The sequence below is a fragment of the Mytilus edulis genome, chromosome 1 (genome assembly GCF_963676685.1).
Source record: "Mytilus edulis chromosome 1, xbMytEdul2.2, whole genome shotgun sequence".
Classification (NCBI taxonomy): domain Eukaryota; kingdom Metazoa; phylum Mollusca; class Bivalvia; order Mytilida; family Mytilidae; genus Mytilus; species Mytilus edulis.
In genome coordinates, this window is record NC_092344.1 from 21266979 (window position 1) to 21283892 (window position 16914).

Consider the following 16914-nt stretch of genomic DNA (forward strand, 5'->3'; position numbering starts at 1 on the left):
AATAAAAAATATAAAGAGGAAAATGCAAATAGAAATTAGTCTACAAATAGTTTCATTTTAGCCCCTATCGAGTAGCTATGTTTAAGAGAAAGCAAAATTCATCATACATGATTGATTTGTGAATGCCTAACGCACACTGGCTAATATTACATCCATATTCGAACGATATTTCATTATGTGAAAATTTTCTCAAAGTATGATGCCAAGTGTCAAAAAATTTATTTGAAACTGTTTCACAGAAAAACATATGGCGTAATTCATTTGCAAAAAATAGGAAAATCATTATATCTTACAATTACTAGTATGATTTTTGTCGTAACCTCACGTGGTCCCGATTTACTTAATTACGTGTTTTATAAAGCATTCAAGATACCGTTTTCCATATGGAATGTTTAACAAGAAATATGAAATAATTGCTCTCTTTGTTGGTGTTTGAAATAGTATTAACAATTGTGTATATCGTATGGCAAAGGCGAAATATTTCATTTAGTTTAGTATTTCAGCATGTAAAATAGTACTAAACTTTCACTCGAAATTTAACACATTTTCATCGAAAGCTAAATTGTTACGTGCATCATCACCAGATTAATGTGTGCGTGTGTAAAATCTGTCGTTGTGAGGGATTAACATGTGGAGTAAACATTTTTGCACTGGTACAACGCGGACTATCTCGTGTCGTTAATCATTTTGTTTCTTAGACAATAAAGTCACTAAATAGGACAGTTGAATTTCAATTCATTGCTCATATTTGCTTGTAGTATGGTTGATTTATTTGTTATGAATGGTCATTTGTAGCAGGTTATTTAAATGTGTGGTAGTGCACCACTTTTTTTTTACCTTATTTTGAATAGACAGAAAAAATATATTACAATTATTCCGTTTTATTTAACTCTAAATTTCATTTTTAATGAATAAATCATAAAAAAAAACCGTTGATGAGCTAAAAGAAAAAAATGTTCCAGTCAATCAGAAGACATGTCACATTTAAAATAAATTATTTATTACTATTAACATTCTCACATAACTTTTTTAAGTCTTAGTAATAATTTATTTGCAATATGGAATTTAATTGTCAAAACTGTGCAAAATGCCTTTCAAAACCACAATGTCTTTGTTTAAATTCTTCTTCACGCATCGTTGTCAATATAATGGAATTCGATGCGACTGTCATATGGGAAATATTTCAGAAAAAAAATCATCATCAACACAGCGCATAGCAGTAATAATCCTTTTAATAGATTTGAGATATTGTGTATTTCGAAGACTTGTGAGTTTTGTTTATCTTTCCTTTACATTAATGTCTAATACTTCGGTGGTGGTGCTCCGTAACCTCCATAAGCTGGCGGAGGAGGAGGCTGTGAGTACCCAAATTGACCCTGAGGAGGAGGAGGTTGTGGGTAACCAAACTGTCCCTGGGGAGGTGGGTATGCCATATTCTGTCCTGGTGGTGGTGGATAACTCATCCCAGCTGGCTGAAAAGATGGTCCTGGAGCTGAAATACACAAAAAATAAAGTAGGAAAATAATTATAATCAGAAGAAATGGAAATAAATTATAAATTTGAACCATTACTTATGAAATAAAGAAAAATAAATGGTATATAATCCAACTGATTTAGAAATGACAATTTTTTCATGAAACATTATATGCATGTAAAAAGTAGAAATGTTTTTTTTTATTTTTTAAACCGTACCAACATCAAACAAAATGTTAAACTGTTTTTGCTTAAAATTCTTAAGATATATAAGATATAAATTATGTAACATCAGGATCGGAAAAGAGGGACGAAAGATACCAGAGAGACAGTCAAACTCATAAATTGAACTGATATTGGTCCAGTTTACACAGATCTTTAACTTAGTTTGTTGCAAATAATGTTAATCCTGGATTTTTATATCTCTATCTTTGCTAGGAAGCTAAATACTTTGCAATCAAAGAGATCACTTTATTTAGCTTATTATCCATTTTTAGATCACTTGGCCCGATGAACCACGTATCTTTTACAAAGAGTATCTTCTTTGAAACTATAACTGAAATATATACATTCGCCAACCAAGATAGAAAATATGTGTAAAAGGTAAGGTCTTTTAACTTAAAATCCGCTATGAAAAAAGAAAGTCTAAAAGAGCAAAAGTGTTCAGTATTTTGAGTTTTACCATTTAATGTTTTACGTCAAAGTTGTCAGACAATTTCTTATTGGAGTAATTGCCCTAAAATGACAAAGTTTACTACTTTTTCACATTTTGCCTTTTATCTTGAAAACAACAATAGTTAAAGGGAACTTTAAACAGCATTAGTAACAAGCAAACAAAAGTATTGTTCAGGGGCCAGCTGAAGCCCGCCTTCAGATGTGGGATTTTTTTCGCTTCGTTAAAAATCTATTGTTTGCCTTAAAAAGGTTTTTTTTATCTTTGGCCGAATATTTTTCTCTTCGACACATTCCTCGTTTTCTTTTCTCAATACTCATAGTTACTGTATTACATACGTGGAGCCTGGACAGTAGTAATTCTTGTCGTTGGTTTTACAACGGTGCCTCTGTTCCCACTGGTTTTCATCTGCTTGCATACAATCATAATGACAACAAAAACTATAACTCCAAAGATGATGCAACCAACAACTATCCCGGGAATAGCAGTTGTTGGACTGAAATGTACAAGTGAATGATTACAAATCTGATAAAAATGTACTTCATTTACTATATTTGCTATATTTACACAAAGTTAACGCATTAAGGTTATTTTTAAAATATGATGTTGCTGGTTTGCATTACCTCTCATCCTTCAGAATGTTTAGAATAAGGATTATACTTCTTAAATTCATTTTGTCTGTTTGAGCTTACATCTCACCTTACTTTTGACCATAAGCAGGCCACTTAAGTCAGACATATTGTGTTCATTTTAAAGTACTTAATAAGACACAATTGTTGAAAACAAATACACATAACACACTGAAACTTAAATGAATGATAGTACAAAAGTAAGAAATATGGAAAGCTACTGTCAGCTAGGTGGACATATTGTAATGTATTGATTTAAGGTGGCTCGGGTGTATTCCTCTATCTTGGGTTTTGAAGTAGCAGATAACAATTGGTCTATTCCTTTAATGAAAGGTGCAAATTTTGAGAGTAGAATATAATTTATGTGTAAGACTTTTAATGATAATGAAAATTATGTGTTTTATCATATTGACGGCTGTATTTTCTAAAGAACACAATATTTTTGGATTTTTATCCAACTTTGAAAAATAAGTGGAAATAACACAAATAAAGTAATTTCAATAAAGAAAGTGTTGTGAATTTTCCAATTTAAATATGTACGAAAAAAAGAAGTTCGTTGACCCCATTTTTCTTTTTCCTTTTTCTTATCTGAAAGCACGTTATAAGAGCATTAGTTTCTGTCATTTGCTGTGTTGTGTAGAGTTGTCTCATTGGCAATCATGCCACATCTTCTGTTTATACTCATCATATATACCAGGTTAACTCATTCTCTTCTTGAGATTCAAAAATATCTAATTGATCGTATATAGTTTTATTCGAGAAAAATAACCGGTTTGTGCATTAAAATGCAACTCAAATGAAATAAATTGCTAACTACTACTTTTTTCACCAAACGTTCTATATCAAATATTTTCTAGTATTGTGTGCGAACCTATTTTAGAATAGATATTCGAAACAAAGAATATTGTATAAGTTAACCATCTTAGATATACTCACAAAGAATCATATGAATCGCAATAGTAGTCGGAGTAGTAGGAGCTGTAATAACAGTAACTGGCTGTAACAGGTATAACTATAAACGAATATAAACACAATCATAATCATGATAAAAGAGTCGGATGTGACAGGTATAACTATAAACGAATATAAAACAGAATAATAATCATGATAAAAAAACGGCTGTGACTGGTATAAGGTCATTTACCACAATTAATTCCTCTATTAATTCTTAATAGCTTTTTGTCTCATTAAAAATATTGCACCATGCGTTTTTGTCAAATGTTGTGTGTGTGTATGTGTGTAATGTATAGAACTAGTCCAAAAATATATATTCAAAATTCAGAAAGATTGAAGTAATCACTCTTACAAATTTAGCCAATACACATCCATACCCCTTTTGACAAGTCAAGAGATGTTCCGAAAACTGTAAATATTACCTTTTTGCACTCGGCCTAATCATTCTTTCCATATAAAAATAAATTAGAATACAACATTTTAAAGATTATTTCGTCTCTCTTCTTTCATTGTCACACAAAAAAAACCACCAAGAAATGAATAAGAAAGGAAAAGAACAAAAATTAAAAACCAATTGTTCAGAGAACAATTGAAGGTCTTTCCACCAGTTAATATCTATTTTGATATTAAAATATTAAAATCAGTCTAAAATGTCAGTTCATATGGCTTTATGATGTATAGATATGAATTTAAAGCAAAGGTCAAAATCTAGAATGTCAAATTTACCTATGACCTTGACCTCAATTTGAAGGTAAAAAACTGAGGATATCAAATCAAAAGACCCTAGGTCTCTAATACGTATGGTTAATAAGTTATATCACTTTACACATAATTTTAGATATGATAGGGGCAAAAACTCCCATTCATTGTCTACGCACCCTTTCAACTAAAATTATTAAGTTACGACATGTCGCAACTAACAATTTAGTCAAAATAATTTGTCGATATCTTATACGGTTTCTGGAAATGAGTGGAAATAAACCTAATTCAAAAATTAGAATATGACCTTGACCTTTGACCTTGACCTAATTTTCATTTTTTTGGACCAAGGACCTCAAATCAAAAGATCCTAGGTCTCTATCACTTAAAGTGTTCCAGTTTAAAATACATTTAGAAATTTCAAATACAAAAAGGGAAATAACTCTCATATGAAGCGTTCATATTGCTTCGGTCGAAATTGGACAAATCATGCAAAGGATATAACGAGCAATTTTATAAAATAAATTTGTTGTAATCTCTTACGGTTGCGAAGGAGTCGTGATCACAAAGAAAACAGTGTTTGGGGAGATAACTCCTACAAAGAAAAGTATTCAGTTACGCAGGGTAAATTTCAAAAGCGCATAAACTGTTCGATATCATATACCAAATATCTAAGCGACATATTGCAAGAACAAAATTAGGCGGAAGAAAAAAAAATAATCAGAAGAAAAACAATAGGTCTTTCCACAGAAAAGTGGAAAGACCTAATAAGGCAAAATACACTCTAATTAAAAGAAACTATATTCGTAAACAACGAAAAGCGGGGTCATTAATTGTGGTCTTGGGCCATAACTGTAATCGAATATAAAACAGAATCATAATAATGATAACGTAGCCGGATGTGACTGGTATAATAAAAAACAAATATAAAACAGAAACATAATCTTGGTAAAGTAGCCGGCTGAGGTTGGTGTTAATATAAAACAGAATCATGATTTTATATAGTAGCCCGCTGTGGCTGGATAACTATATACGAATACAATAAATGGGCTTGGTTTTCGGAAATATCTTTTTACTTTTAGACATGTCTTATGATGGTTTTATGACATGTTATAGTCGTACGCTATGTTTTCGAAAGCGTCCCAAGTTACGATACATCATAACTTTTGTCGTAAACTTAAGACACCTCGCGACATGATATATGATGGTCTTATGAATAACAACTGAAATTTTAATTTCTTTTCATGTATAATCTTATGTTCATTACAATTAGTATAATATAAATAAACTCATCATAGATAATAGTGTTGTTGCTCCTTCGGCTAAGTAGTAAACATTTATTCTTCTCCACTTTGCAATTAAAATTTGAATCTCCTACGTCAAAACATTTGAACAAATTCTTATTCATGATTTTGTATAATAACTAGACACATTATTTCTTTCCTTATAGAGCTACTTTATTTATGTATTTGCACGAGTATTTCGTTAAGCAGGTACTCGAGGTATTGAATCTTAGATATATTCATAATAAAAAAAACACTTCATGTATGATAATACATAGAGGCGAATTTAGATTTTTATAAAATATATATAAACTAAATTTAATCAAATTTTCAAAACAGATTGTAATTCCTTTTTCTATACAATTTCATGTTCATCATAATGCAAAAATAAAAAAAAAGATATTCGTAAATAATAAGAATGGTTATAATTATCATGTTCATACTTTTATATTTCTTTTTATTATTTTTTAACTTTATATTTGAAATAGAATTTTAAAAAATAAGTTCACTTATAAGAATCATAAGAGCATCACATGTATGACTATCTTATTATCAAATTGATTGACATTCTATGACATATCATATGATAGTCATAAGATGGTCATAAAATGTGATTTCGAAAAGCAGGCCCAGAATGATAATCATGATAAATAGCCCGCTTTGACCGGTATATCTATATACGAATATAAAACACAATCATGATAATGATGTAGAAGCCGATAGTGAATGGTATAACTATATACAAAAATAAAACAGATTCATAATAAATTAGCTGACCCCGTTTCATAATTAACCTTCACCTTGGCTACAAGAACATTTTAACGGTACAACTAAAAAAGGTATATAGGTATATTGATAAATTGTTATTTGTTTTACTATTAGTCAAAAATGTATCATGCAAATCCAATTTTTTATGAACGTAAATGTATATATATTTTTGGAAATAGGTTGATCAGTGCATTTCTGTAAAAGGAAAACCTGGGATCGGTGTTCTCGAAAATATCCTAAGATTCGTTCTAAGACACATCCTAAGACCAATTTCAGGATGGACTTAAACATCATCTTAAGACATCCGTAAGATGCGTTTCAAAGCTATCTCAGACGCATCTTATGTTAGGACGTTCGTATCGTATCCTAATTGCGAAATTTTAAATCGTTAAAGTATTTTAACACATCTATTAATGACGAAACAAATTATTGTTTAAGAATTTTATAATTACATGTTTAGAAATAAAAGCATGGTTTCAAATTTAAATATCATGATAATAAAATTATATAAAAAAGGATGGTACTTAAAACTGAAATTGGAATTGAATTTGTGGGGTCATCGTGTCGTGAAACACGAAGTTCAAAGTTTTAAACCAACACACTTGCTTTTTATAAGAGATAAAAACCGATGGTGCGTTTCATTTCATGTTCATTTTCACGTAAAATGATGAACAAATTCACACTTTGTTTAGGTAGCATACAGATAGGATTAGTCTAAAGACATCTAATTAGATGTCCTAAAGTTAAGACAAAAAAGTGATATACCCTAAGTAAAGAGAGCTTCAAAATCATGACTTACGACAGAGACGTGTCATAAGATGATCTTAAGACACGTTCTAATCCTAAGATAGCTTTGCGAACATCAACCCTGGTTTATCTGCATGTATTCATCGAAAACAGAGCAGTTTTAAATTTCATTCAAAACCAAATCTAATTTCAGTCCAATGAAGTTACAATACAAGAGATTTATGTACGTTTGGTGATAAGATCTAAAGATTAACAATCTTTTTAATTTGACCGATACCAAATAAAAATTGATTAAAAAGGACCTGCCTTTCATAATTTATAGATAACAAGTGACTAGTTGGATTTGTATAACAAGAGCATGACTTAATGGCTGCCTGTAACTTGATTGTGTTATGCCCAGACCACAACACGAATGGATTCTCTGAATGGTAATGATAGACTATTTGACTGACTGAGTTTGGTGCCTGGAACTCTGGGTATAAAACTTTAGGGAAAACTAACACTTGAATCCCTTGAACACGAGGTTATAATTCAATATTTCAGCATGGAATATTTTTTTTCGGATGGACATTTAAGTCCTGCTTGACTCATCAAAGTAATAGTAAATAATACATGTAAATAGAAGTATGCAGAATTAAATTGCAATGAAGAAAAGAGCGCCAATTTTTACAAAATCCGACTTTTTATTTACGCCAAAATGTTTTGTTTCATGTGTGCCAAAAAATAAAACCTATATTTGTGCAAGTTTACAGGAAACTTATAACCGATCGTGCTTATTTAAAAAAGTTTTCCCCCGCATTTATCAAATGAGTTTATAATCTTTACTAATAAAAAAAACTGTGAGCTATTTTGGTTGAGAATTAATTGATATTAACCAGTTTACGGTGTCATGATGGACACTGTTGATTCGGAGGCAAATAGAGGAATAAGAACGTAATTTTTATTGATCACATGCATAGGTTTTCGTATCTTCTGAAAAATAAGGCAACTTGTTCAGTGTACCAAAAATTATAGATATAGACAACAAAAAATATAAAAACTTGAACGATCACCGCCATCTTTTATCAATAGAACTTACATATATATATAGTGCTTTTATGATGGTGCTATGATGACGTATTTTGTATGTATATTTTTTATAATAAAAACAAAAACTGTGTTTGAAAGTTAATATTGAAAGTATCTTTTGAATGAATATATTGCTTTATATTATTGACCTGTATCTACCAGTATCCTTGGCGCAAATGAAAGTATTTTGGCAAAAAGGAATATTGTTTGTGTCACAAATAAAAAAAAAATGTTAGCTCTAATAAAATGCCAATAAGCGGGAAATTAAAGCATCAGAATAAACATACGTTTACTAAAACTGGAGGATGGGGCATTAAAAAAACGTCGAGGAAATACTGGCAAAACCAGCAAATGAAAATTGATTAATAGACACACTCAAATTATAACATAACATTAACAACAAAAGTTTTCGAACTGAATAACTGTTACAGATAAATGCTCAAAATATGTAGATTTAATGTAATGGATAAGAAACGCAAACAGAAACCTCCAAAAAATTGTATACATCACATTGAATTTTTAAGTCTAAAAGGTCAAAATTATATGAGCAGCAATTGACTTGTCTCCACAAGAGACCAAAATTACACAGAAATAAACAACTATAGGTCACCGCACGGCCTTCAACAATGAGCATACCGCATAGTCAGCTATAAAAGGTGTTTTTTATGCTTGTCAATGGTGGTCACATGAGATTTCACTCTTTTTAAATCATAGTTTTCATTGAAAGATTTTAATTCAATTTTATGTCAAGACATTTAAATGTACTAACGAAGTTAGGTTTTATAAAGCCAAATTGTTTTCTTTAAACCTTTATTTAATCGGTTTAATTCTACAATGGGTATAGTTTTTGCCTGCTGCGTTTATTATTAAGAGTTAAACAAATCATAATAAACTGGATATACATTTAAAATACGTCACAACGACGATTAAAAACTTAAAACTTTTATACTTTTGATCACCTTGTATGTGTTAGAATCAAAATAGTTTGAATCAATTGTTATAGTTTGTGTGCGTCATTTCCTTGTCTATTGGATGACGTAGGTCTGACAAGAAACTTTTAATTTGTATAGTTGGTGTATATGTATGTAGATAAAGATTTGTTATTCCCTTTGTAATCCTAGTTCGGTCTATTACTTACCTACATTCTTTAGAGGGGTCAACATAGGACAATCAAAACCCGTCGGGGAAAACTTGACAAAACCAGGTTGAAATGAAAGCTGACAAATAGACATACTCAAATTATAATATTTCACTGAAAACAAAAGTTTGACCAAGACCAAAATTCCAGTTAAAAGTTATTTTAAAAAAAAACTCATATTAATACGTTATATGAAAAACCCTTTCCTGTGTAAACTTTGCAATACCAGAACTCTCGAGGTTTTTGTTTTTTGTATTACATAAAATTAAATAACGATAAATACCTTCATTTAATATACAGACAGTAATAATGATAATCCAGTTGAGAACAGTCATTTTGGACATTCGTGTACACATAAATAGGGTTTCTTTTGATTTTAAATACTTCACAGTGGTATAACAGTAATAAATATTCAATACGTTTAAATATTTGTAATACGTATTATAGGTAGACGTATTTAAATGGTCAGCACATGGATGCAAAGTTTATATTGTGTAACGAACGTAAACACAACGAAACTAGAACATGATAATGGTTTATGAACCTTTCTTTAGGACTGCATATAACGATATTTCGAAATTTCATTTATTTCAAAACAGAATGAAATAGACATGCTTTTTTGAAAATCCTGAATGAAATACAAACATTGAAAAGTTGATAAAGAAATCAAAGCCAAACACATATAAGAATCAGAGCTATGCAATAGAAAAAAATCCTTAATTATCCATATGTGCATGCCAGTACGAGGTATACTATACTTGGTTGTTGGTATCCTCTGGGGCCAACAGTAAAGGTTAACTACACGATAAGCACATTATAACACCAACCATAATTTTCAATTTAGAAGTTTTAAAGACATATCAGTGTAATATATTACAATACATATGTATAAACTAATGACAATTTTATAAGCAAGCGTGAAGTTAGAAACTGAACAATTCTTAATTATATTGCCCGATGTCAGTCAACATATAATTTTATCCGACGTAAAAAAAGGCATATCTTTATAAAATCCCAAGTAGCACCTAGTGACGATAAACGCTTTGCCGCGTAAACTTTTGTCGGCGTTTTCATTACTGTAAAGTGAACACACAGCACTCACCCTTTTTCAATAAGATGAATTAAAATATAAAGTGGAAAATGCAAATAAAATTAGTCTAAAACTAGTTTCATTTTAGCCCCTATCGAGTTGCTATGTTTAAGAGAAAGCAAAATTCATTATACTTGATTGATTTGTAAATGCTTAACGCACACTAGCAAATATTACATACATATTCGAACGATATTTCATTGTGTGAAATTTCTCTAAAAGTATGGTGCCAAGTGTCAAAAAAAATCTTTAAAACTGTTAAACAGAAAAACATATGGCGAAATTCATTTGCAAAATATAGGAAAATCATAATATCTTACAATTACTAGTATGATTTTCTAAATTACGTGTTTTACAAGGCATCCCAGATACCGTTTTTCATATGGAATGTTTAACAAGAAAAATGAAATATTTGCTCTCTTTGTTACTGTTTGAAATAGTACTAACAATTGTATATATCGTATGGCAAAGGCGGAATATTTCATTTAGTTTAGTGTTTCAACATGTTAATATAATCCGGCGGCTACAAGCATATTTCAGACGAATTGTGCACATCCTGCTAAAAGCATGAAATTTGGCATAGACCTTCCTCAACTATTACTCTTTTATTTCAGATAGGGAGGCATTTGAAAAAAATGTCTCACTTCCGGTAAATTCCAAAATGGCGGACTTCATACTTAAATGAGCCCAATATCGAAGGCTAGTTTTTGAAAAGGTGTTATTATCATGCTACAATCATAATATTTGGTATACCTTTGGATATAATATGAGGCAGGCATAACCTGTGAATGGGGACGAAGTCTGTATGTATTATTTTTTAAATACAATGACGTTGATAAAAGAAACCGAAATACCGTACGTAACGTTCCCGATTTTGATTCGGTTGTTAGGGAATAAGCTGTGACGTTCTTTAAGTTATGACGTCATATTCGATGTAAACAAAAGAAACGCTTTCATCAGGTAACGTTTTTTTCATATCAAACAATTATTAAAATTGAATTCGTATTGAGATCCAATCTTATATTTAACTAGACTGATAAATATAAATTTGTTCAAAGTCTCATGCAAACAAGACATATATCTGCGCAAAAGCGGAGAAAACCGGAACAGGAAGTAGATCTGAAAAAAAAAGTTAACGATTTTGAGTTTATTAGTAGAATGAAAAATTCGGGAAATTTTCCCGATTTTTTTTTTTTTTTTTTTTTTTTTATTGATTTTTCTACCGAAATTGGGGACTTCGTCCCCATATAATATAGATTAGATGTCTTCACAAATTCTACTTCCGGTAAATTTCAACATGGCGGACATTGTACTAAAATAAGCTTATTTTTTAGGGAGGGTAATTGAAATGTGTTTTAACGTATTGCTACTATCATTACATTGTACAGGAACCTTTCTTTGGTGCTTCTAATGGATACAATGTATGAGAAATCTGTCTTTAAAACCCCTACTTCCGGTAATATCAAAAATGGCGGACATACAAATATCAATTCATTATTCAAATATTCAACTTTTTTCAAAATGTAAAGAAAATGTTGTTTTTTGTGCTGGTCATTAAACTTTTGGCTTTAAGTTATCCTCAAAACCCCTAATTTTATTATGTTGTAAATGTTTAAATACAAAATTGACACTTCCGGTAAAAAAATGGCGTAAATTCAAAGATGAGTCCTCAATCCATTTCTTCGATGTAGAGTTTTGGATATCACTATAATACTAAAAAAAAATTAAAACTACTTCTACCAGTCGGCCAAGTACATGTGTATTCACAGTCACCACACATGCACACAAACCAGTGCATTGGAGACCCGATATTCCACATTAACAACGACCGCGACATCCTTTCTTTCATCCACAATGTACAAGCTTCTGGCAAAATGATGAGGCCTCAGAAAGAGTTTTTTAAAAGGGATCCTCTTTGTCCCTTCGCCATCCATTAGCGCCTGGACTGGGTATCATAAGAGCCAATCCAATGCCCGTCCTTCTAAACACCTGACCAAGTATATTGCACGTTTTATATGCTGGAAAAGACAAGACCAAGTTGAGGAAATAGCCTCAATTAGCCTTCCTTTTTGTGCAAATAGTTATTTTCTTGCTTCGTTAACCATTTAAGCCCATCTGATTGTGCGATCTTAATGTAAGAGTAAAACCCCGGTGATTTCGGTTGATCAAACATCATTCTTTATGTTGAAGTCACATCTTCAAATGCAATCAATGTCTCCCAAGCAGTCTTTTTACTGTTCAAGCAAAGAGAGAACCGTATCACAACCGGTAAAGGCATTGATCACAATAAGTGTGTGTGATCACTCATTGCCTAGTACATTTGAAAGGCCATTGAAAGATATTAATCCAAAGTTTTCTTCCTTCCCAAACACAATCCATAGTTCGTCTACCCCTATGTCACGGAATAGCGAAACAGTAATTACATCATCATCAGTAACAACTGTTCGAATTATGACTCGTTTAAGTTCGTGTTTCACTGTATCAGACACATGCATCATGATTCTAGTGTCTGCCTCTTAATGTGAACATGATTCTAAACTTGAAATACATCACGTGGTGGATAACACTGAACATCCTGAGCATTTGTTGCTACAACTACCATACTCATGTTACAGTTTCAAGGTATTTTATTAAGGTAAGGACTAGTGTTGTCAAATCGTGCACTTTTGCCTAACCGGTTACTCGGATAATCGTTCGACCGATTAACCGGTTAACCGGTAGTTTAAGTTGATGTTTGAAGGCCTTATCTATAGTACCCTACATATAGATATAAGAAGATGTGGTATGAGTGTCAGTGTGACAACCTTCCATCCAAGTCATACATTTACGTGTTTATGATACGCTGAATTGAAGTTTGTCCTGTGGTATTATAAGGCTTGTCTGTGAAGATTCCTGGCGAAGTTTGACTTTTAATATTCAAATACACCGTATCAGCTATTGCGTTTGTACTAACTTCAGGTGGAAATATAAAAAAAAACTTCTTGATTTCGTAGAATTTTTAAATAAGTCTGAAACCGATGATTCTTTCATTTTCTCTTATCTCCGAAAATAATATGGAGTAATTCAATTTGAAATGATTAAGCCTGCTACTCGTTCTATCAATTATACATTGATTACATTCACATTGGTTTGCATTTCACAACTTTTGAGTTAGCATTTCGTTTAAAGTATGACAAAGCCTTGCACGACGGAGATTGCCCATTCAGATGTAGGTCTTCAAAATATTAGATCAAGAAATGAAATAATGAAGTAAATCGCAAAATTTAATCGTATTACTGATTAACAGTTACTGTTAAAAAAAACATGTATACTAATTATGTTTCCTTAAGATCTTGCCCCGAGCTGAGAGACAAGTTCTAATTAATTTTATGTTTTTGGATTAACAATAGCAATCAATACAATCGACAATTGATCTGTCAAATTAATTACCACGGCGACAATTTTTAAAGAATACATAACTATTTAATGATTTCAATACAAATTGATTTCAAATCTATCAAAAATTGAAAAAAAGTCCGGTTAACCGGTTAGTATTTTTGGTATTCGTTATACGGTCGTTCAAACGGTTAACCGGTTAATAGGGTTAACCGGTTAACCATTGACAACACTAGTAAGGACATAATACCCAATCAGTATACTCGTTAGGAAACACATTAAAACTGTCACAATAGTGGATGTAGTCTCGGATGCGTCCATAGACAATACTGGTAGTTTGAAGGCTGCTACAAGAAGCATGAGCTACATTTTGGGGAAAGGGAATACACAGACGAATCCAGGGTCAAAACAAATTCCTCAAAATTGGCAAAGTTTTCTGAGAGATGACGTCAATAAGAAAGAAGTTTTTAGTTTTCATTCACAGCAGCTTGCTCAATAAAATTTTGAGGAAAAGGTAGTTGTAGCAAGAAATGCTCAGGATGTTCAGTGTTATCCACCATTTGATGATGCTTCAAGTTTAGCACCATGTTTACATGAAGAGACTTACACTAGAATCAAGATGGATGTGTCTGATGCAGTGAAACACAGACTTAACTGAGTCATGACTCGAACAGTTGATACTGATGTCATTGCTGTTTCGCTATTCCGTTACATAGGGGCAGACGAACTTTGGTTTGCATTTGGAAGTGGGAAAAACTTTAGATATAAATCTAAACATGACCTTTCAAATGTCATTAGAATGAGTACAAATCAAGAAAACATGCGTTTTTGGAAGAGGAAAGACTTATTGAGGCTATTCCCACGACTCGGTCTAGTCTTTTTCAGCATGTAAAGCGTGCAATATACCATGGCGGTTATGAATGAGTAACAAGCTTGGAATTGGTTCCTATGCTAACTAGTCCAGACGATCATGAATGGCGAAGGAACAAATATGATCCACGGGAACCCTTTTGGACATCTCTTAGTGAAGCCTCTTCATCTTATCAGAATCTTGTACATTATAGATGTAAGAAACAATACCAGTCTTTGTAAATGTGGAAAATCAGCTCTCCGATTGTGAATAAAAATGTATCTGCGGCCTAACGAGTATGCTGATAGGGTATTATGTCCTTACCTCAATAAAATACCTTGAAACTGTTACACGAGTGGGCGAATTCTCGGATGCGTATGGTAGTTGTAGCAACAAATTCTCAGGATATTCTATCTTATCCACCACGTTTTGTATTTCAAGTTAAACACCATGTTCACATTAAGAAGCAGACACTAGATTCATGGTGAATGTATCTGATGCAGTGAAACATAAACTTAAACGAGTCATGATTCGAACAGTCGTTACTAATGATGCTGTAATTACTGCTTCGCTTCTCCGTGACATAGGGGTAGACGAACTATGGATTGTGTTTGGGAAGGCAAAACACTTTGAATTAGTATCTATCAATGACCTTTCAAATACACTAGGCAATGAGTGATCACACACTTTTATTGTTATCCATGCCTTTACCGGTTGTGACACAGTTCTCTCTTTGCTTGAAAAGTAAAAAGACTGCTTGTGAGACATTGATGGCATTTGAAGATGTGACTTTAACATAAAGAATGATGATAGATCAACCTAAATCACCGGGGTTTTACTGTAAGATCGCACAAACTTAACAGATTTGGCTAACATGGTTAACGAAGCAAAAAAAATAACTATTTGCGCAAAATGGAAGGCTAATCCCTCAACTTGGTCTAATCTTTTCCAGCATATAAAATGTGCAATATACTTAGACAGGTGTTTAGGGAAACGAGCTTGGAATTGGCTCTTATGTTACCCAGTCCAGCGATAATGGATGACGAAGGGACAAAGAAGATCCTTTTTAAAAAAAAAAACTCTTTCTGAGGCCTCATCATTTTGTCAGAAGCTTGTACATGTGGATGTAAGAAAGGATGATGTGGTCGTTGTTAATGTGAAAAATCGGGTCTCCCGTAGACTGCCTTGTGTAAATGTTGTGGTGATCGTGAATAAATATGTATTTTTGGCCGACTGGTAGAAGTAGTTTTAAAAATGTTTTAGTAAATTTATTATGTTTTAATCAATCTATCCAAAACTCTACTTCGAAGATATGGATTGAGGACTCATCTTTGAAGTTTACGCCAGATTAGTTTTTTTTACCGGAAGTGATAACTTTGTATTTAAACATTTCCAACAGAAAAAAATAAGTGGTTTTGAGGATAACGTAAAGCCAAAAGTTTAAAGACCACCACAATAAACAACATTTGCTTTACATTTTGAAAAAAGTTGAATATATAAATAAGAAATTGATATTTCTATGTCCGCCATTTTGGATATTACCGGAAGTAAGGGTTTTTAAAAAAAAATGTCTTACATTGTATCCATGAGAAGCACCAAAGAAAGGTTCCTGCACTATGTAATACGTTTAAACATATTTCAATTACCCTCTCTAAAAAATAAGCTTATTTTAGTACAATGTCCGCCATATTATATTTTACCGAAAGTAGGGTTTTTCAAGACATCTAATCTATATTATATATCCAAAAGTAGTACAAAACAAAGGTTTGTACCAAATATTATCATAGTAGCATGATAATAACACCTTTTCGCTTACTAGCCTTCGATATTGGGCTGATTTAAGTATGAAGTCCGCCATTTTGGATTTTACCGGAAGTGCGACATTTTTTTTCAATGTCTCCCTTTCTGAAATAAAAGGTAATGGTTGAGGAAGGTATATGCCAAATTTCATGCTTGTAGCAGGATGTGCACAATTTTTCACAAAGCCGCCGTACTAATAGGACTTAACTTTCACTCGAAATTTAACACATTTTCATCGAAGGCTAAATTGTTACGTGCATCATCATAAGATTAATAGTGTGTGTGTAAAATCTGTCGTTGTCAGGGATTAACATGTTGAGTAAACATTTTTGCACTGGTACAACTCGGACTATCTCGTGTCGTTAAT

The 16914-nt window shown here is 32.0% G+C and overlaps 1 protein-coding gene across 1 annotated transcript; it reads right to left on the reverse strand.

The window, feature by feature from the left end:
* Positions 1 to 978: 978 nt before the first annotated feature.
* Positions 979 to 9873, reverse strand: LOC139527361 (uncharacterized). Its single transcript, XM_071322753.1, has 4 exons — positions 9716 to 9873; positions 3712 to 3787; positions 2485 to 2642; positions 979 to 1492 (listed from the first exon to the last, which is right to left on the reverse strand). The coding sequence occupies exons 1-4, from the start codon at positions 9786 to 9788 to the stop codon at positions 1302 to 1304; spliced, it is 498 nt and encodes a 165-aa protein (XP_071178854.1). The 5' UTR covers positions 9789 to 9873; the 3' UTR covers positions 979 to 1301.
* Between the last annotated feature and the right edge of the window lie 7041 nt (positions 9874 to 16914).

Bases quoted from the DNA above. Each gene is read 5' to 3' on its own strand.
- LOC139527361 (XM_071322753.1), bottom strand. From the start codon at position 9,788: ATGTGTACACGAATGTCCAAAATGACTGTTCTCAACTGGATTATCATT. The intron at 3,788-9,715 runs GTATTTATCGTT...ATTCGTTTATAG, and splicing joins TGTCTGTATATTAAATGAAG to TTATACCTGTTACAGCCAGT. The intron at 2,643-3,711 runs GTGAGTATATCT...TGTACATTTCAG, and splicing joins TGCGATTCATATGATTCTTT to TCCAACAACTGCTATTCCCG.